The following is a 21,419-nucleotide window of genomic DNA, read 5'->3' as shown; positions in this document are numbered from 1 at the left end:
CAGAAGCCCCCGAGCCGGCAGGGACCCCCCTGCTGGCGTCCCACTCCGCCGCTGTGGGATCACCAGGTGTCCGTGAAAAGCAGGGTGTTGCCCGCCAGCCTGCCCGTGTGGGGGAGAGCCTCTCCACAGGTTGACCTGCGGCAGTCGCTGACCTGGGGCCCCGGTGGACCTCAGCCTTCTGGGCCCAAACGCACAGCCCTTGCCTGCTGTGCCCTGCCGGCCGAAGGGAAGACAAAAGCAAGGGGGCCAGGCCTTCTGTGTGCTGGTTGTGCACTGGGGGGCACGGCTGGAAGGGAGGGCTTCGCGCAGAGCGGTGTTTGCCAGTGCCCTAGGAGGGGCTGAGTGGCAGAGGGGCTCGACCACCCAGCCCTACCACCAGGTGCAGGTGGCCGGGCGATGGTGGGTCTGTGACCAGCACGTGGGCTGGGTCACAGCTCTGAGCAGGAGGGGCATCCCCTGTTTGCAGAGAGGGCGGGCATGGGTGCAGGCCACTTCTGCTCCCGTGGCCAGGCCACACACCCCCGGCCACTAGTCTCCACTTGCCCTGTCCATGACCAAGGCACGTGGCTGCCTCACTGGCCACGCTGCCTCAACCTTGTTGGGAGTTTCCGCAGGAGTGCTTGGCTCGTGGGCCCGCGTCTGACGCAGGGTGGGGACGAGCAGGCAGAGTGGATGGAGGGCTCACCTCAGGTTGCAGGGTGGCCCTCAGCTCAAGGTCTCCACGGGGGAGGCCACATCTGGACTGGACCCCACAGCCCAGCTCAGGAGCCTGTGTTGTCCCTGGGCAGGAGGCAGACTCAGGGAAGCATGTGGGCTTGGCCCTGGCAGGGAGGTGCCCAAAGGACCCCTCGCACACCATCGCCATCACGGCCCCACCGCGGTGGTGTCCGGCCGGCTGCTGCGTGGGCCCCCGGGCTGCACAGGGGGCAGCCGGCGAGGCTGGTTTCCCACGGCAAGGTCCCCACACACCATTTCTGAATAAAAGGCACTCATCTGCATCAAACAAAAATGCCACAGAGTGGATGCGTCCTGTGCCTCTTCACACGGTGCCTGGTGGCAGAGCTGGGCACCCCCGGTCGGAGCAGCCGGCCCAGATCCCGGGTCCCAGATGTGGCCGCAGTCACCCCAACCTCCTAGGGCAAAGGAAGGCCAGGGTTCTGCCCCACCGCCAGCCCTCCCCAAACCCGTGCCTGGTCTCCTCAACGTCTGACCATGGCCGGGCCCCAGGCAGCCCTCCCTCCCCGGCACCAGGCTCTCTGTGCCTCCTGTCCTGCTGGGGTGGCCCTGGGCATCAGCAATCAGGGAGCCCCACTCTGCAGACTCCCAGCGTCAGCCTCATGGGCTGAGCCTGGAGCCCTCTTGCCTTTCGGGTATACCACAAAGGCCCGGCAGACTGAGCCGGGGAGAGAACGTGGCTGGGTGAGGTGGTGCTGGCGTGAGCCATCCCCGTTTCCCCCCTCTGCCCCCTCCTCCCTTCCTGCTCCTCGAGGTGGGAGAAGGGCTAACCCCACACATGAATGTCCGTCTCTGCGAGCCTCAGGGAGGCTGAGCCAGCCTTGGCATGGGGACGTGTTGCTGCCCGGGGACCTCAGCCACTGGGCCCAGGGGGACGTTCTAGTGTCTGCGGTGGGCTGGCCTCGGGACAGACGAGACAGAGGTGGGCCTGCCCAGAGGCAGGCAGGGAACACCCCCACCTTGGGGAGGACCTAGAAACCCCTCTCTGGGGAGACCCCTTCTCAAGGCCACTCAGCCCTTCTCAAGGCCACTCAGGGAGGTTTGACCCGAGCAGCATGTCCGAGCCTCAGCTCCCTGCGCTCACTTTGGGGGCCTGTGCGGGAGGAGCCCGTGCTCGGTCTGGCCCCTGTGCCCCACAGGCGGCTCCGTAGCACTCAGCGGCCTGCCAGGGTAGGGAGGCAGGGGGAGAACACAGACCGGGGTGCGAATCCCTGCCCCACTGCTCCCTGGGCCCCCGTTTCCGAGAGAGCCCAATGCCCCATGCGTGCATGGAGGGTGCCGGCTGCCCGCTGTGTCGTTGGCCACCCAGTGCCCAGCGTGGAGCAGCCTGGCCCCCTGCCAGGGGGTCTCGGGCTCGTCCCTCGGTGCCACGTGGGGCCCCGGCCAGGCTCTTCCGTGCTGTGTCCTTGATGAGCCCCCGTCCTCCCTCTCTAGGGCCCAGCCCTGACGCTGCTGCTGGAAGATGAGTCCTGCTGGCTGAGGACGCTGCCACAGGCCCTGACCGAGGCCGAAGCCAACGCCGAGATCTACAGGAAGGGTTGGTATCCTGGCGCTTCCCTCGTGGCCTTCCGGCAGGTGGGGATCACTCAGCTGTCCCTGGGCTGGCCCTTAAAGGGAAAGCAGCCCGCCGGGCTGAGCAGAGTAGGCGAGCTCGGGCCAGGCCTTGGGGCGCCCTGATTAAAGCAGTCAAACCTGGGTCTCCTGGGGGCCGGTGTGCTGCTGCGCTTCCCGGGCCTCTTGGAGACCGCCAGGGTCAGCAGAGAATCCTAGGCCAGGTGGGCTGAGGTGCCAGCCAGACCATGGTCCTGCACAGTCCCGCTCGTTCCGGGGAGGAGCAAGAGGGCCACGCTCAGACCCGGCCACGTGGGGCCTGGGCCATGTCCCCTGGCCTTGTCGGGCCTCTGTTTCTGCCCCTGCCTCCCTGCACCTTCTAGAAGGAGTGGCCCGGGGCGGGGGGTGCCACTGCTCAGTTCAGAGAGCTCAGGGCACTCAGGTGTGAAGTGGAGGCTTCCATCGCCAAGGCTACGGCCCTGCCCGCCTGGGAGGTTTGACCCGAGCAAAGTGTGACACAGTCTTCCCGCCGTGTGGTAATCAGCATGTCCGGGCAGTGGAGACCCCTCCCTCCCCAAGGGGATGATGCCAGCACAGAATCGTGAGTTTCTACAGCCACGCTAGGCCTGTCTGGCCAGCATGGCCGTCGGGAGGGTGTATGCCCAGCGACCACAGGAGATGGCCCCATTCCCCTGTGGGGGCTCTGCCTTGCTGGAAAGTTCCGGGGGTGCCCCGGCCACGTTGCCTCCCTGCATGCAGCACATCAGCTGACTACTCCGTCCTGCGGGCAGCGCTCGTTTCAGGAGGAGCCGGGGGCCGTCAGGGGCAGGCCAGGGGGCCCAGGCCCGGCCCAGCGGGCCTTGTGGGCAGCCCTTCCCTCCAGCTGTCCCCACCTGGGATCCTCCGTGGCATAATGGAGGTACAGCACAGGTGCTGAGCCCAGCGTTTGGGAACCTGGGCCACCCTGCACTGCTCTGTCCCCCATCCATCAAGGGGTGCTCGGAGGTGCGGTCAGCCCTGGGCCTGTACACCTAGCCAGGTGCGGGCCGGTTAGTGCTGCCGGGCCTGCCCCTCCCGCCCCGGTCAGCATGGCTCTGGCCACCGTCCACCAGGCAGGACAAGGTCCTCACAGAGCTGACGTGCGTGAAGTTGTCCTGGGGGGCGGGGGACAGGGCTGCAGCTCTGCCGTAGGGTTCCTGGTGGCCTCAAGCAGGACGCAGGAGACCGGCAGGCGGGTGGCTGGCAGAGGCTGCCCCCTGCCGGCTACCGCGGGAACGGCCGCTCCTGGCCTAGCTTCTGCTGAGGAGCAGGAAAGCCCTCCTGGCAGCTGCTGGGCCCCCTCCCCAGGGCTCTGCTGCCTGTCCCTCAGGCCACCCCTCTCCTGGACAACAGGGCAGCCGTGCGGGCCGTCTTCAGGGCCCTCCCCCTAGGCAGGAACGGGCAGGCCCGGGGACCCAGCCAGTCACCCTCAGAGGCAGGATGGCTCATTATAGAGACCGGCCTGACACAGGCATGGACCGGGGTGCGGCCACCCCCCGACGGGGGCCTGGGCTCCATTCCCCACCTCAGACTTCAGAACCCTGGCCTCCAAGACGGGGCCTTGCCGAAGGGCTCGGGAAGGTAGGGTGCGGTGGTGGCGAGCCGCCGGGGACCCTCCCGTCACAGGATTTTGCCCCCGCAGATGAAGCCTTCTGGTGCAGACTCACCAAGCCGGTGCCTGCGGGCGGACTGCTGAGCACGCTCCTCACGGCGGCTGAGCCCCGGGGCACCCCCAGCCACCCCGTGAAGGAGGAGCCCACGGAGCCCGAGTGCCTGGCTCCCGCACATGCCGACATCCAGCTCCTGCCCCAGCAGGCCGGCATGGCGTCCATCCTGGCTACCGCGGTCATCAACAGTGAGTACACAACCCAGGCCACCTGGGCTCCGTGGCAGCGCCGGGACCTCCGGGTCCACAGAGACTGGTTACCACTGGGATCTGAGCAGAGGAGGCAGTGCTGCAGCTGATGCGTGTCGGGGACGGGGCAGGCCCCAGGCGGCAGCAGCCCCACAGGGTCCCCGGGCGCCACGGGCTCTTTCCCCACCAGCTGGGCAGGGAGCCGGGTGCAGCAGTGGCTTTCCAGCACAGCAGGCCACGTGCCCACGGTGGTGCTGAGCGGCAGCCTGGCTCCCAGCCCAGCGGATGCCGGGGCCGTGTCTACATGGTCACTAGACACGGCCAAGCGTCCCCTGGGGACAGGACCACCCCGCGAGAACACCTGGGGCGAAAGACCACCGTCGCTCACTCCTGGCCGCACGTGAAGTAGGGTTTACTCTCACGCTCAACATCCACGCGGAACCAAGGGCTCCAGGGTCACCCAGCCCGCCCCAAGGGCACCGCCATCCCCGAGTGGCACAGGCAGCTTTACGAGGAGGAGGAGGGCGCTGGCCTCCAGCACGGCGCATCCTGAGAAGTGAGGTGGGGACACGATCATAGGGTGGGAGCGGACAACTTTATTCGGGTGCTTGGGCCGAAGCCCAGCAAGGCGGTTCTCCTGAAGGCAAAGACCAGGATTTCTTCTCAGAGCGGCGGGGACTCAAGCAGGGGCTTTTCTTGATTGATTGAATTAAACCCCCCTGGGTGCTAGGCGGCAACTGCAGGGCTGCAAAATTAGAAAGTGAGCTTTTTGAGGAGGTCAAACATAAGGATGGCTTGAGGCACAGGCCGGATGGGGGACCTGCCCTGGCCCACTACGAGCACCCTGACCCCCAGATGCCTTTGGGACATGAAAGGGGGGGCCAGGCAGCACCTGCAGACCCACGTTGGGGGGTCAGAGGGGTGCACGACATCCTGGCTGTGGCACGAGTGAGGGCAGAGACAGGAGCACGCGGCTGAGTGAGCAGGAGAGGGGGTGTGTGGAGGGACACGGCGTTGTGGAACTCAGGCAATCCCGCTGTGCAGCTGCGCGCTGAAGGAAATGACGTGGGGAGAGGGAGGAGCTGCAGCTGTGAGACGCACCTCCCCAGAGCCCTCCAGGAAGTGTGTGGGTCCTTGGGGGGTGGCGAGAAGGCAGGACCCCGTCCAGACACCGAGGTGGCGGGGAGCTAGGGAGACTGGAAGGGGCTCTCCGGGGCCCGGACGGCCACCTCACCGGGGCTAACAGGACCATATGGTACCCATGGTGGGCACACCAAGGTCAGTCACGTCCCCAGCGCTGAGGCGGGGGCCCCCGTCCTCCGCCCAGGCTGCTCCAATGGGGCCAAGGGAGTCCGAGGTGCTGGGAGGGCTTTCCCCCCTGGGGTCTTCACCTCCCCCGAAGAAGTGTTGATCGTGGGCTACACCCCCTGCGTATGCCTCCCCCCTCCCCCTAGCACGGGCCTCTCCGCCTCCGGGGCTAGAAAAGCCCGAATACAGAATCCATCATACCTGGTTTAATTCTTGAGACTCAACCTGTCTGGGCCTCTGTTTTCTTACCTGTGCAATGGACTCGTGGTAACGCCAGGCATCTGCAGGGTACCTGCACCCCAGGACGCGGCCATGGTCAGCCCTGGGGCAGAGGGACCATGACCATCCAAAGTAAACCTCAGGCCTTCCGCCAGGGCTTGAACGGGCCTCTGCGGCGCCCCCCGCCCCCCGCTCCTCTCCCCACCCACAGCCAGCAGCACCATTCCCAGCCCCAGTCCCAAAGGTACAGAAACATACCCACCAAGGGCCTTGCAGATTCCGATCATGGCTCTGCACCTCAGCAGAGAGCAGAGCTGCCTGGAAGCCCCAAAGGCAGCATGAGAGGGAGGAAGACCCCCTCTGCCATAACGGTGGACCCAGCATAACCCTCAGCGACGCCGGGCTGAGAAACAGGTCCTAACCTGCACTAGAGCCTGGACACATCCCAGGGCCCAGAACAAGTCCACCCCCTGCCCTGTCTCAGCCAAGGGGCGGCAGGCCACGGAGCAGAGGCAAACAGCATCCCTCAACATCCTGCTACAGAGGCCCTGAGAACCACGCGTCAGAGACACTCTCACCAGCCGGCAAACCCCCCCTGCAATCCAAGCTCCTACAAACCGAAGTCACCTGAGATAAATACGCTAGATTATGCCACTTTGACCCATTAGTAACTGATGTGCAACCCCTGGAGGGAGGGAGGGTGGGGGGAGACGGAGAGCTCCTCTTCCTGTGCAGCCCCAGCCTCACCCCCCACCGGGGCCACCCAGAGCCACGCTCCACGCTCGTCCTCCTGCCCACGTGCTTCACCTGGCCACTCCGACCTGCTCACGACACACACGAATGTCCTCCACAGGGGCGCAGATCCACGCCGTCCCTCACGCCCCCTCACAGCACGCGATCACCGGCACGTACCTGCCTGCCCTCACCGACACGGGGCCGCCCCTGCCGAGACACACAGGCAACATCGCGGAGGCCCAGCCTGCCTCCCTCGGGTGTCTGCGGGCACCCGCTGAGGCTCCCTATTGGGAGGCAGCATGGGGGCCAGCCTGGGGGATTCCTCAGAGACCCATCCAGGCGGTCCCATACCATCCTGGAGAGCTACAGAAAGAGAACCCAGATTTATAAAGGGACAAATGAGCCTGAACAGCAGCGACCAGGAGAGAAGGCCCCATTCACAAACCTCCCTCCTCAGGAAGTCAGGGGCCGTCAGCACGAAGCCCTCCATTGTTGGAGGCTCCCGGCCGTGAGCAGATCCCCTGCACCGCCGGGTGCCCCCCTCAGCCCGCACCCACCTCTCACCCCACAGAAGACGTCTTCCCCTGCAAAGACTGTGGCATCTGGTACCGAAGCGAGCGGAACCTGCAAGCCCACCTGCTCTACTACTGTGCCAGCCGCCAGAGCACCGGCTCCACGGCCACAGCTGCCGCCGACGAGAAGCCCAAGGAGACTTACCCCAACGAGCGCGTCTGCCCCTTCCCCCAGTGCCGCAAGAGCTGCCCCAGCGCCAGCTCCCTGGAGATCCACATGCGCAGCCACAGCGGTGAGGCCCCAGGCCCCCTCCCCGAGCCCTCATGTGCAGTGGGGGGCCCGCCCTGCCACAGGGACGCCCGCGTGGTCCTCCTACCGCACCTCACAATGCTCCCCAGGTACATGGCCCACCTGTGCTCATCGGAACGGCCAGCTCAGGGCCGGGCCCTTGCCACAGTCCCGGGAGACAAGGGGCAGAGGAGGCAGGGTTTAAACAGACCCCCCCCCCCCCCATGTCACAGGTCCTTGGCCAGCTGGGCTCCAGGAGCCCACCCCTCACTCAGCCCTGTGTTCCAGGAGAACGCCCCTTTGTATGTCTGATCTGCCTGTCGGCCTTTACCACCAAGGCCAACTGTGAGCGGCACCTCAAGGTGCACACAGACACGCTGAGCGGTAGGTGGGGGCTGGGAAGGGGCCGGGGGGGGGGCACCCCACCCCAGGGTCCTGACTGCATAGCCTGCCTGCAGGTGTCTGCCACAGCTGTGGCTTCATCTCCACCACAAGGGACATCCTGTACAGCCACCTGGTGACCAGCCACATGGTCTGCCAGCCAGGCTCCAAGGCTGAGATCTACTCCCCAGGGGCCTGCCACCCCACTGCCAAGCTCCCCCCAGGTGAGGCCCTGGGCTCCCCATGAGCACTGGGGGTGGGGGGGGGGTTGTCCTAATGGCAACCAGGGGTGAATTTCAATCTTGGCCCTCCACCACCTCTGCCCAGTCCAGCTCTCCCCTTCCCGCCCTACCCCTCCCTCAGGTCTGGCCCAGGTAGGTCCTGCACCAGCCCTGAAGGGTGGCCCCTGGGGTCTCCCTGCAGACAGTCTAGCCAGCTTCCAGCAGCACACCACCCTGCACAGCTCTCTGGCTTCTGCCGACCTGGGCCTGGCGCCCACCCCATCGCCAGGACTGGACAGGAAAGCCCTGGCCGAGGCCACCAATGGAGAAGCCAAACCCGCCCCCCAGAACGGAGGCAGCAGCGAGCCCCCGGCGGCGCCCCAGCCCATCAAGACGGAGGCCGCAACTGAGGAGTCCGAGGCAGAGGCAGGGCCCCCGACCGCATCGCGGACACCCTCACCGCGCAGCCCCACTCCCGCCAGGGTGAAGGCCGAGCTGTCCAGCCCCACACCCGGCTCCAGCCCTGGCCCGGGTGAGCTGGGGCTGGCGGCCGGGGCCCTCTTCCTGCCGCAGTTCCCCGCGGCGCCCCCGGCCTCAGAGATACTGGCCAAAATGTCCGAGCTGGTGCACAGCCGGCTGCAGGCGGGCGCTGGGGCTCAGGCTGGCCTCTTCGCGGGGGCCCCCAAGGGCGCCACGTGCTTCGAGTGCGACATCACCTTCAACAACGTCAACAACTTCTATGTGCACAAACGCCTCTACTGCTCTGGCCGCCGCCCGCCCGACGACGCGCCCCCAGCGCGCAGGGCTAAGGTGCCCCCGGCCCCCAACCGCGCGCCCCCCGGCCCACCGCCCCCCGAGGCCGACACGGGGCGCGCATCGCCAGGCTCTGGGGCGCGCGAGGACGAGGCAGGGAGCGCAGCCACACCCGAGGCCGAGGGCGAGGCCGAAGGGGGCGGCCGGGGCCGGGGCCAGGAGGGCAGCCCGGGCAGCCCGAGCCCGGGCAGCGGGGCGGACGACAACGACGACCCCCGCCGGACGCTGTGCGAGGCCTGCAACATCCGCTTCAGCCGCCACGAGACCTACACGGTGCACAAGCGCTACTACTGCGCCTCGCGTCATGACCCGCCGCCGCGCCGGCCCGCGCTCGCCGGGACCCCCGGCACCCCCACGCCAGCGGCTCCCGCAGCACCCGTCGCGCCGCCCGTGCGCACGCGCAGGCGCCGCAAGCTGTACGAGCTGCACGCGGCCGGGCAGGCTCCGCCTCCCGGCCCCGCCCCCGCGCCGCTCGGCCCCGCCCCCGAGCCTCCCAAGTCGCCGTCGCCCCGGCCCGGAAGCGGAAGCGGAAGCAGCGGGCCCGAAGCGGTCGAAGGCCCCATCGACCTGAGCAAGAAGCCGCGGCGGCAGGCACCGGCGCCCGCCCCCGGCCTGCCCGCGCTGGCCGACTACCACGAGTGCACGGCCTGCCGCGTGAGCTTCCACAGCCTCGAGGCCTACCTGGCGCACAAGAAGTTCTCGTGCCCCGCCGCCCCGCGCCTCCTGCGCGCCGCCCCCGAGGACGCGCCCGCCGGCGCCGTCGTGTGCCCCTACTGCCCGCCCAACGGCGTGGTCCGCGGCGACCTCATCGAGCACTTCCGCCTGGCGCACGGCCTGCTGCTGGGCCAGCCCCCCGCCGGCCCCGGCGCCCGGACGCCCTCGCCCGCCGCCCCCCGCGATGGCCTCAACGGCCAGGAGCCACGGGAGCCGGCCCCCGGTGCGGCCGACGGCAGCCCCCGGCCCGGCCCGCCGCCGTCCCCGAGCCCCGAGGCGGTGCTGCCACCCCCGCCGACACCCCCTTCCCACTCGGACAAGGGCGTCCAGACCCCCGGCAAGGGGGCGCCGGCGCCCGCGCCGCCCGGCAGCCACCGGTACTGCCGCCTGTGCAACATCAAGTTCAGCAGCCTGTCCACCTTCATCGCCCACAAGAAGTATTACTGCTCCTCGCACGCGGCCGAGCACGTCAAGTGAGCGGCCGCCACACTACAGCCCGGGCCGCGGGCGGGGGCGCGCCGGGCGCAGGCCTCGGTGTGGGGGCTGCCGCGGACAGCACCTGCCCGGACCCTTGGCACTTAATAAAGAAGTTCAGTTTGAGGAGCACAGTAGCGCAGCGGCCTGGTTCTCTGAGCTCGGGGGGCCCGGGGGGTGGGGGCGCGCACAGGGCCGCCCTTCGGGTGCTGGCTGTGCCCCGGGCGCCGACAGCCTCACGGCCACCGCCGTCGGGAGCGCGCCCGTAGGCCACGTAGTTAGTGGCCCTAAGTGCTGGACCTAACCCCCTGTCGGTCTGATGCCTCAGCACACCCTGCAGACCTCTCTGGACCCACGTGGGGCACCCGGGAGCAGGCACTGCCCTGGTGGGCCCTCTGCTGCTGCCGTCCAGGATGCTACCAGAAGCTCTGGGTTGGCCACCAGATACCAAAGGGAAGGACTGCATACTGGCCAGCCACCCGGACGGCGAAGCCCTGTGCTTGCCAAGGCTAGTGGGGAGGGAAGGGACAATGAGGCAGGGGACGGTGGGCAGGGGAAGGGGCACCGGGCCCCACAGCACCCATGCGGCCATCAGGAGCCAAATCCTGAGCTGGGGGTAGCCTGGCACCTGTGGGGGCTACGTGGGGATGTGAGGGATGGCGGCCCCGGGGGTAGCCTGGCACCTGTGGGGGCTACGTGGGGATGTGAGGGATGGCGGCCCCCACCCCAGTGTGCCGAGCTGGTACCGTGGGAAGTACGTGGGTCACGTCAGGACGGGGTGGCCACACCCAAGCAGAGTCCAGCCCTGGACTTGTCACCCTGCAGCCTGCTGTCCCTGCTAGAAAACACCCATCAGTCCTTTTCCAACTTTGCTTGAAGGAGCAGAGTGTTTCTTCCAAACACGTTTACCCCACGGCCTATGGTGGACGGAAGTGAACTCTGACCTTCGACCTTTCTCTGTCTCAACATAACAGAGGTGCTTCCTGTCGTCCACTCAGGCTCACTCTCCCTGCTCAAGGCACGTGTCTCTCCCACCCAGCCCTCGTGGGGCTACGGAGCATGTGTTTCGACCAGATCAGCAGCGGGCATCATCCACAGGCCCCCTCCCGTCTGACACACGCCCCCCTCGCACTGGTCCTGAGGCCCCGGGCCTGACCAGATAGGGCCGCGGCAGTCAGGGCTCCCACACCCTCCTAGGGCCCCCCTGGGGAAGTCACACTGCCTCCCTGCAGGATGCCCCGGCCTCTGCCAGCCGGGGTTGGGGCAGAGGAAGCCCTCAGACCCTCAGCCCTGCTCCTTGTTTGCATTGTTCCGCATGAATTTGCATGGAGAGTTCAAGAGACTTCACCTCTGAGTCAGACATTACCGACGTCCGTGCGTACTGTTGTTAAAAACCCAAACCTAATCCAAAATGAATTTTACCGTGTATAGATTGGAAAATAAAATTTTTCAGGTGGTGTTGGGGGACATGAGGGATGAGCAACAGATGCTGAAAGGGGAGAAACCCAACACAGACTGCGCGGGATGGGGAGGGCCGCACACAGCAGGGCCTCAGTGCCCCTGTCCGCAGGGGGGGGGGCGGCTGCTCCATCATCCCAAAGCCCCTTCTCCCCGTTCAGGAGGCAGGCAGACCCTGTGACTCCCGTTCCAGGCCTGGACTGGGGCCGGGCTGACCTCTGGAACCCATGCCCCCACCCAGGACTCAGGAGCCCCCCCCACCACCACCAAGGCTGGGCTTGGAGCCACGAGGTAGTGCCACACCCCTCATTAAGGTCCCTGCACAGGGGTCCTGGGTCACATCACCCCCGTCTCAGGGTTTTCCACCTGGGTTTCCCACCCCCTCCAGACACCATCAGCGGCCATGCCTCCCCCTCGAGCCGCCTCCACCTCCCCTGCCCCCACGCTGTCCCAGGGGCAGCCCAGGGACAGCTCAGACCTTCAGGCCCCTCTCCAGGAAGCCTGGTGCTCCCTGCTCCCAGACCACACCCCCAAGCCCACTGCTTCTCCGAACAGGGGGATTCGAGGCTCTCAGGGCCCTACCCAGGAAGCTCTCCCTGCACACGCTCTTCCCAGGGGCGGGGGCGCACGGATTTCAGTGCCCCTACATCTCTCTCCAGCTCAGCCTTTTCTGAGCACCTGGCCTACCTGTCCCTCCAGAGCCCCACCCCGTGTTCCCCTGCTTCGGCCCAGACACGGCCATCGCCAGCGACCTTTGCTCCTCAAGCCAGTGACGTGTGCCACCCTTAGCCACCCACGCCTCCCTTTCAAGAGCAGCTCTTGATTTCCCCAAGCTCACTTCCCCCATCCGCCACCTGCATCTGGCTCCCAGGTCTGCGGCTTTGCCTTGGTCCTTCCTCAACCACCACTTCCAAACACCATCAGCGGGTCTGACGGGTCCTACTCTGGGGACGGCTGTCGCTTCTCCCTGCCCCATGGACCGTCCACCGCCCCAGCCACCGTGGCTCTTCCCCAGGGCTGTGCTCAGGGGGTGGCCTTGCGCCCTGCTTCAGGCTCTCGGGAGTTCCCGCCGCACAGAGGTGGCCTCCGAGCCCTGCTCACCCACCACGCTGCTCCACGCTACCCTGGCCGCCGGGACCCGCTCCCCAGGAAGGGCTGCCTTTCATGGCGCACACAGCCCACGGCTCTCCCCTTAGGGACCTTCCCTGACCCTCCATTCTGACACCACAACAGGAGTCACTCCCAGAACCCCTGCCTACCACCCCTTCCCCACGGGCCTCGCCTGCCTTGACCAGTGCCTCCTGGGCACCTGGCATCTGGCCCTGGGAGGGGCACCCGGGTCACTGATGTCATGAGGGAATGAAAGGCCATTGAGTGAGCCAGCCCCACCTGACCACTTCCTGGTCCTGATCCTGTTCTTCCGCCAGTCTCCTGCCTTCGGCTGCCCTCCACACTGTGCCAACCGCATCTCCCTAGAGCCAGCTTTGACCAGGTGACGCCCTGCCACAGCTCCCTAGCACACACAGCACACGGTCCACATTCAAGGTCACCACCTGACCCCATCTCCTCCTAACTGGCCAATCCCCCAGAGTCTGACGTGCAGCCCCACACCCCAGTCATCGCTGTCCACTGCCCTGCGCATCCCAGCGGCCATCCCCACGCTGCCCGCTCACTTGGTGTGGGGGAACAGCTGACTCTAGCAATTCCTGCAGGTAGGCATTCCTGACACCAGGGGTCAGCAGCGACTTGTTTCTAGGGGCCAGCAGCCCCATGAGGGGAGCCTGCTGCCCTATCCCGGGCTCCAAGTCTCCTACCCTTCCTTGTTCCCCCCCAGGTGGGGGTGGGAGGCAGTGTGGTCCCAGCTGGGATGGACCACGGGGGACAGAGCGGGCGCAGCCAGCGCAAGAGGGGCCCAGGCTGGGGTGGGGTCCTGGGTGAGGGGAGCACCAGAGAAGGCAGGCCAGCACTAACCAGTGCTCCTGAAGCATGCCCGGAGGGTCAGCCTCTGATGGAGGGGCGGGGGCACAACCTGCCGTCACAGGAGCGCCCACCGGATTACAGACAGCCCCTGCCCCGGCACATGACGCCCCCCGCCGGCCTCCCGTCTGCCACCAGGGTCTCCTCCGAAGCCACGGCCGGGCCTTGGGTGCTGACCCGCCCCCACCCTCACCAGGGGCTCTCACTGGAAGCAGCGGCCCTGGGCTTCCCTATACTTCCCTTCCTGTCCAGCCAGAGCCAGCGTCTCCTTGATGGACAGCCACCCTTCCACTCCGGGGGACCACTTCGGAGAGTGTCCCTGAGCCTGGAGAACACACGTTCCAGGCCCCCCGCCAGGCTGAAGCAGGCCCGGGCCGGGTCTGCACACTCTCCCCAGGCAAGCCTGAGAAACGCCCACGCAGCCGGTGCTCAGAGGGGTTAGCACCTTCCTTATCGGTCTAACAGGCGCCTTATCACTGCAGGGAGGGGGACAGGAGGGGTCCCCGTGTCAGCCCTTCGGAAGTCGGGGGGGGATGGCCAGACCACCACCTGCCCCGCGGAGCCCGTGCCCGATCCCCCCGCCCCGTCCCAGCGCCCCATCCGAACTACCGCTCTGCCATTTGTCCACGCTGCGGCTGAGCCTTCAGACTCCAGACTCCAGGGGAACAGAAGGGCGGGGGGGTAGCAGCTCCACCCACGAGGCTGGAAGGACACCCTCCCACCCTCAAGTACAACCTCCCGAAACACCCGGAGTCCTCCCAAACCCCCAAGCACTACTCATGGGAGCTGCGGGAGGCGTCCCCTGTCTTCAGTGCCATGCGGGGGTACGATCCCCATGAGGTCAGCCTCCGCCCCCCCCGCCCCCCGGCTGCCAGGGGCTCTGCTCACGGCGGCCCCACTGAGAGCAGGCGTCCGGGTACAGGCACTCTCACAGGGAGGACAGGGAGCCCCCCTTCCCTGACCGCCGTGTTTGCAGGCAGCACCGGGCCTCCGAGGCTGACAGGGGCTAGCTCTCTCGGGAAGGAGTGGCTCCCACAAACCCACGTGTGGCCGTGGCCCACAGTCTGTCACTGCCGACCATGGTGCTGTCATTCATCCCCTGACCATACGGGGCATCGTGGGCCGCACCCCTGAGCCTGGTGGCACAGACCTCATGGCCTGAGCGCCCAGTGCCCAGGAGGCCCCCCCAGCTCCTCAGTAGGGGCAAAATGCCCACGGAAGTGGCCACAGCACGGGCTCCATGCTCTCGGGTCGACAGGGCCAGCCGCAGTGACCCTCCTGCCATTGCAGTGGCAGAGGCCGACCCTGGTCCCAGCAAGGCCAGCCGGGACAGTCTGGAAAGGCTGGTAGAGTCCGGCCATCAGGGACGGCCACCGCGTACCTTCACGAGGTCAGAGGTCAGATCGGTGGGGGGATATCAGAGAACAAGAAAGAAACTCGAAACTCTGCCTGTCGAGACCCTAAATATTTTAAAAGCTTTGTGCAGCAGGAGGGAGGAGAGGGGGCCGCCCGGCTGGCTGTGGGCTCTGGCCCATAGGTGCCGCCATGCGCCCTATTTCCAAGGACTCCAAATGTATAACCTCATACAACCCCAGAATCTGAGGACCGCAATTTTTAGAGACGCAGGTGACCCTGACCGCCCACCCCGGGGGAGTGGGGGGGAGGGGACGCAGATCACTAAGTCAGAATCAAAGCAGAGGCTGCATGATCAAGGGAGAGCCGTGCCCCAGGCACTCCAGGCACAGGGCAAACCCCTTCCCCCGCTTACGCGGACTCCTAGGGCCAAGCCCGTCCCGTCTCCGAGGGACTACGGCCCAGGCTCAGCAGAAGACACAGGATGAAGCCCAGCTGTGGTGTGGTTGGTCCCAAAGGTCTGTCACTCCTTTGACCACAGCAACCCAGATGACCTTGATCCATCCCCAGTCCGCGGGGCCCCACCAACCCCACATCCAAAGAATTCTCCACAGCCCTTAGAATTCCACCGTTCGGAACTCTCTGGTCAGTCCCACGGCAAGAAAAGCAGTGGACGTGCCGAGCTGTCCGCGGATCCTCGGAAACAAAACCCAGCCCAGAAGAGGCCCCGCCTCAGCCCAGGCCGTGGACAGAACGTGCTCCATGGAGAGGACGTGCTCCTTCAGAGGTCCTCCTTGCCCCCGCCTCAAGCCACCGTCCCCGCACGGAGAGAAGAGAGAGCCAGCCTGGGGCCCGGCCCACCCACAGCCGCTGGGGCATCTGCCACCACAGCCCACGCCCTGCCCTCTGCCAACCACGCCACATGGACACACCCTGCCCATGGCGACGATGGGCACAGCCGACCGCGTTAGTTCGTAGAAGGAGCCCTGTACCAGAAGCCCTCGGTGCTCGGGCTGGAGCTGCCTGTCCCTCTGTGGGTTTTCCCAGGCTTCCTGAATGTCACCTTCACACTTGCCCAGGGGCCCCTGTGGTGACATCAGCTTGCAGGCAGGTTCCTAGCACCTGACAGTGAGAAAGGCCGCAGTGTCCCCGTGGGCAGCCCAGGCTCCCCGCAGCTGGTGTGAATGTCGTCTATCATGTGGCGGTTCGGGCCGGAGCCAGACCAGCACTTCATTAGGTCCTGCTTGAAACGGAGGTGGCTCTCAGCTCCACAGAAATCCCGTCTCAACACTCCGGGGTACGACAGCTCTGTGAGTCAGCACAGAAATCTTAGCAACGACACAGCGGGGGAAGGCAAGGTGCACAAGGGTGCATACGCAGCTGTGGATTCCAATACAGGCCCCCAGGCTAGGAACCGGGTGTGGGGGCAGAATCCTTCCCCAAAGCCGTCCACGTCCTACTCCCCAGAACCTGCGAATTATGATGCCTACACCGAAAAGGGACTCAAGGTTGCTAGTCAGATGATCTTGAGGTGGGGGACCATCCCAGGGGGACAAGCACGCACAGCGAGCAAGGCCCAGGCCGACTGGCCAGGCAGCACAGCGAGCCTCCTGGTGACCCAGGCTTGGCTGGGATGGGAAGGAACCAGCCACACTTTCCCCCAACCCTGGGCTGCTGTGTTCTGGAACCTGGAAGCCCCCAGATTCAACACTCCCACCCGGGGGTTCCCTGAGTTAGCAGCAAGCCGGAAGCAAGATGACGCCTGAAATCCTACAGACGACAGAGCTCAGTCCTTGGCCCCTGCACAGCGTGGGTGAGCTCCCCCTCTAGTTGTTTGTGGCCCCAGGCAAACGGGGTTAGCCAGAGCTCCAATCCATAACCCTCGTCCACCTCAGCTGGTAAGAACGAAGGCATGGCCCCTGCAGAGAGGCGGGTAGGGGGCAGGGAGGCAGAGAGACTCCCGCCCAGACGCTCTGTGCTTGGATTGCAGGCTCTGCGGGGCCACAACCCACAACCAGAAACAGCTCAGTACCAGCAGCAGCAGCTGCCAGGCGCCCCGGCTGCCTTACCAAGACCGCGTGGGAAGGAAAAAGGAAACACCACCTCTGCCACGTCTTCCCATCAGAGTGCTCTCCAGGGAACCCCAGGGAGACCCAGAGCCCCCCTCCCCCCCCCAGGGTCTGCAAGATCCTAGCCTGACCCACCGCGCACCGATACCATGGCCGCAGATCAAGGCTGCAGCCAGACCCGAGCTCGCAGGGAAACAGCACAACCCAGTTTCGGTTAAGAATCTCTGATGACGCAGTAAAAATTGTTAATTGTACTAAATCTGAACGGTTGAGCACAGTTTTTTTACTGCGCGATGAGCTAGAAAGCTCATGACGGCTGCCTCGAGGAGAAGCCCGGAGAGCAGGGCTGAGTGCTGAGTCCCCGATGTTCCCAGGGCCCGTCACTGCCTGTCGCCCAGAGCAGACTTGGGCAGCGGGAAGACATTCTGAAATGTGAACAGCTCGCCTGTTGCTTCGAGGAAGACCGTGGGGAGCAGTACCCTCACATTGAGACTGGAGCTTTCGACTGAAAATGAGAATTTGGGGACGCTTCCATCCATCACTGGACAGCTTCTCAATGTTGAAAGACTTTCCTGGCGAGACGGGGAGAAATAGCAACTTGTTCCTTTTCTTTACGTCGTGGGATGAAGGTGGTCCCCTCGGGAAGCTCTGGGTGACTCAGGGAGCCCACGTCTTCCCCACGACAGACGCAGGGTGCTCCAGGATCACGTGGGTGGGAGACTCACCCGCGGCGAGGTAACAGACACGCCAGCCCACGAGGCGGGGGTGACGACAGCCGGCTTCTCTTCAGAAAACGGCCGAGTCCAGAAGACCGCGACGTCCGGTTTCTAAAGAAGGGAAGGACATTCTAACACCGTCCGCCCACGCTTCTAGACCCAGTGGAAACGTCCTTCCAGAACAGGAGCCCGACACTCATTCTGGGACACACGGAAGCCGACCGTGAACTGGTGAAGTTCCTCAGGCAGAAGGGAAGGGAGACCAGCGGGAACCGGGGTCCGCAGGGTGAAAGCAGAAACCCAAAACCCGCTTCTCATCCTGGCCTTACACTTTCTGAAAGTCAAATGCCAAAATCAAAGGTGACCGTGGCGTATCTGGGTGTGTGGTGTACGGAGGGGTGAGACTGTCAGCTTCCCCTGCGTGAAGCTCCCCAATTCTCAGAGCCAGTGAGCCCACGGTGGACCCTGCTGCCAACGTGGGGGACCCCGACGCCAACACGGGGGAGGCTGGCCTCACAGTTCCAGTCGGGGGGCCTGCGCGTACCCCCAACGCCTGCGGAGTGAATGTCACTGACCTTCCCGGGTGGCCACCTTCCCAGGCGGGTGCTGGGGGCTCAGGGAGGGGATAACGCCCACGTACAGACCACACCCGGCAAGCGGTCCTCCATCGGGACACGCGACCCTCAGCAAGGGAAGAAAACAAACAGCCCTCCCGTGCAGAGGAAGGCGGGTGTGATGACAGCGCCCAGACACAGGTCCAAGGAAGGGCATGAGGGTTAGCAGACCACCTGCCCCGGGGGAGCAAAGGGTCCACACATTCAACACTGAGCCGTCCGCACTATGAGCGAGAAAACCAGAGTGTTGGGTTGACGCCCGAGCCACTAAATCGCCAGAGCCTTGAGGTGCTGGTGGGCAGCTGAGGAAACCCCCGGGCACAAGAGGGACCGTCTGGGCACGCGGCTCCCCTGGGACGAGGTGGCTGCGAGAGGTGCGCGGGCAGAGGGCCACGGGGACTAGAGCCACAGGAAGGCTCTAGAAGGCCTGAACTCCGTATTCTGGCGCCCTGGGATGCCATGGGGAGAGGACGCAGAACCAGAAGTCAGCCTGGACCTGCCTCTGAGCCCCTTTGCTGGAGGCGTGTCCTCGGGCCCAAACAACAGAGACGTATCCTCTCCCAGTTCGGGGAACAGAGTCCAAAATCGAGGTGCAGGCAGGTCCGTCCCCCCCAAAGCCTCCAGGGACCGTCTGTTCCAGGCCTCTCCTCCCGATGCTGCCCGTGGCCGCCACACCTGGTGTCCCTTGGCGTGCAGATGCATTCCTCTGCTCTGTGTCTCTCAAGGACGCGTCCTCTTCTGGGTCCAACCGTGTCTCACCCGTCTCTTGTAAGGACACACTCACAGGGCTTTGGGGCACCCTGAACAGGGATGACCTCGTCTCGAGCCTTCATTACAGCTGTGAGGATGGATTCCACACAAGGACACATCGGAGGCTCCATGTGGCCGTGAATTTGGGAAGCCAGAGTTCAGCCTGCTCCGCCCCAGGCCCTGAGAGGGAAGCAGCCTTCCCTGCTCCCCGAGGGGCTTCTGAAATGGCAGGAGGCCACTTCCTCAGCCAATGGTCAGCCCCCAGCCTGTCCTGACCCCACGGCGTGTCCAGGCTGTGAGCAGGACAGTCCTCAGAGACCCTGCCTCCGACCAGCTGGATGACGGGCACTGCACGCCACGCCGCGTGGGTGCGGACGAGCCCCGGGCCCCGACATGCGTGGACGCAGCCCCGTCACAGCCATAGGAACACGGCAGGAGGTCCCTACGCTTTCGACCACACCGGTGGTTTCCACACTCTGCTCCCAGGGCCTTTGCGGTCCATGAGGCACCTTGGGGGCCGCGGAAGGGGGAGAGCAGGCAGCCCCACCCTCAGGGACCAGAACAGCGCCGTGATCCCACAGCTAAGCAAGAGCAGGACCAGAGAGCACACAGGCTGGCCCATGCCCGCTGCAGAATGACAGTCACGACCTGCCGTAAGGCCGCTCATCCCCTGGACCTCACTGCGTCGTCCTGGCCACACTTCAGCCCGGCCCCATCAGCACCCGCGGGGCCCCAGGCATGTGGCCATGGCCGCAGTCCCCCTGCGCGTATCTGGGCGTCTGGCTTCAGATTCAGCCGGCTCTGTGCTTAGCATCCTTGGCCGTGCGTGAGCAGTCCTGCACTCGTGACAGCACGAATCTAGGACTCTGGGGCAGCCTCGCCCCCACATACGAAAATGAGCCCCTGACTCACCATGGGGCAAAGAGGGTGGCCTCCCCCCTCCCCCAGCCTGTACCTCAGTGAGCTGAGTCTACTGCCAGCCAGCCTGCAACACTGGGAGGGAGGGGACAGGAGAGGGGAGAGAGGAGGGAGGGGGGAGAGGGAGAAGAGGGAGGGGAGGAGAAAACGTGGAGGAGGGGGGAGAGAGAGAGGAAGAGGTGGATGGGAGGGAGGACGGAGAGAGGGAAGGAAGAAGGTGGGAGGAAAAGAGGGAGGAGGGAGGAGAAGAGGGAAGAGAGAGGGGAAGAGGGAGGAGGAAGGGGAAGAGGGAGGAGGGAGGGGAGGAAAAAGGAAGAAGGAGAGAAAAAGGGAGAGAAGAAGGGGAAGGAGGAAGCAGGGAGTAGGGAGAGGAAGGGGAAGGAGGGAGGAAAGAGGAGGGAGAGGAAGGGGGAGGGAGGGGGGAGGGAGGGGAGAGGAAGGGGGAGGGAGGGAGGGAGGAAAAGGAGGGAGGAAGTAGGGAAGAAGAAGGAGGGAGAGGAAGGGGGAGGGAGGGAAGAGGAGGGAGGAAGCAGGGAAGGAGGAGGAGGGAGAGGAAGAGGGGAGGAAGAGGAAGAGCAGGGAGGAAGCAGGGAGGAGAGAGGGAAGAGGGAAGAATGTGGGGTCCCCCACCACCACCCCGCCTGCTACTGGAGGTGATGGGTGAAGGGCACGCAGACATGGCGCCCCGCGTGGGCCTGGGGGTAGGCCCCCACCCTCCGGAGCCAGGGGCTCACTGACTGCTTCCCTTGCCCTCCAAGGGGACAGCTGAGCCCCCAAGCCCTGGACCGTCCGGCCCCAACGTGCAGACCCTCAGTGTCTCGGAATGATGCTGGGAGCCCGAGGCAGCCGTCTGTCCAGCAGCTTTACTGAGCTGCCACCTGCCTGCCGTACAACCCGCCCACTTAGGTGGGTGACTCAGTGGCCATCAGCACCACAAGGAGCCCCGTGCCCCTCAGCCGGGCCCCCTGGCCTGTCCCCTCCCCAGCCCCGGGCCACCTGCGTTCTGACTCTGTGGACCTGCCTGTTGTGGGCACCTCGCAGACGTGGATCCCAAATTCGCGGCCCTTGTGGCCTGCTCCCCCAGCGGTCCTCCAGGCTGCGGCGCATGTCAGAGCCTCGCGGGTTTAGGGCTGGACGCGACTGCATTGTGCAGATGGACCGCATCTCAGTCGTTCATTAGGTACCAGACGCTGCGCTGTTGGCGCTGTTTCGCTGTTACTAATGACGTCGGCACAAACACCGTGTGCGAGCGTTCGCGTGGACGTCGGTCTGTTTCCACCTGGGTGGACGCACAGCAGTGGGGACTCGAGGGTCACCTTCGCAGGACCCGGCAGGCGGTCCAGCACGCGGCTGCCCCCCTCTGCATCGCCAGCTGCCGTGTGCGAGGTCCTGCCGTCCTTGCGGGAGTGAGGCGGGGTCTCACGTGGGTCTTGATGTGCGTTTCCCTGATGGCTCTTGGCCGTCCGTGTAACTGGAGAAACGTCTGTGCAGACCCTTTGTCCCTACCAAGTTTACGTTCGTCTTGAAGGGACAGCAACTGAAGATCATCTGAGTCTAAAAATGGTAAGAACGACCTCTGGCCTCAGACACCCGGCTCGCTCCCTCCTTGGCCCCTCCCAGCCGCCCAACGTCGGCATTCATCTCCAGGGCCTCGTGCCCTCCCCATCCAACAGGTAATGAAGGAGCGACCCTGTCCACGTCCGTGGGCCCCGGGGAGT

General features: G+C 65.5%; 1 protein-coding gene across 3 annotated transcripts in view; it reads left to right on the top strand.

Moving 5' to 3' along the window:
• ZFPM1 (zinc finger protein, FOG family member 1) overlaps nt 1-9,983 on the top strand; it is a 66,478-nt gene extending 56,495 nt beyond the window's left edge. The window contains exons 5-10 of one of the 3 annotated variants that reach the window (XM_045772725.2): nt 2,170-2,272; nt 3,968-4,180; nt 7,014-7,247; nt 7,532-7,627; nt 7,702-7,848; nt 8,048-9,983. In XM_045772725.2, the coding sequence (XP_045628681.2) occupies nt 2,170-2,272; nt 3,968-4,180; nt 7,014-7,247; nt 7,532-7,627; nt 7,702-7,848; nt 8,048-9,849 (2,595 nt within the window). In that variant the 3' untranslated portion in view covers nt 9,850-9,983. Of the gene's footprint in view, nt 1-2,169; nt 2,273-3,967; nt 4,181-7,013; nt 7,248-7,476; nt 7,628-7,701; nt 7,849-7,987 lie in introns of those variants that run through there. The other 2 variants (XM_087870380.1, XM_087870379.1) reach the window with 2 other exon arrangements.
• The last annotated feature ends 11,436 nt before the right edge of the window (nt 9,984-21,419 follow it).

This window comes from Ursus americanus, chromosome 21, assembly GCF_024610735.1.
Source record: "Ursus americanus isolate L20-20 chromosome 21, mUrsAme1.1.p, whole genome shotgun sequence".
Taxonomy (NCBI): domain Eukaryota; kingdom Metazoa; phylum Chordata; class Mammalia; order Carnivora; family Ursidae; genus Ursus; species Ursus americanus.
Note: the sequence above shows the minus strand (reverse complement) of the source record. Positions and strands in the feature narration are given on the sequence as shown.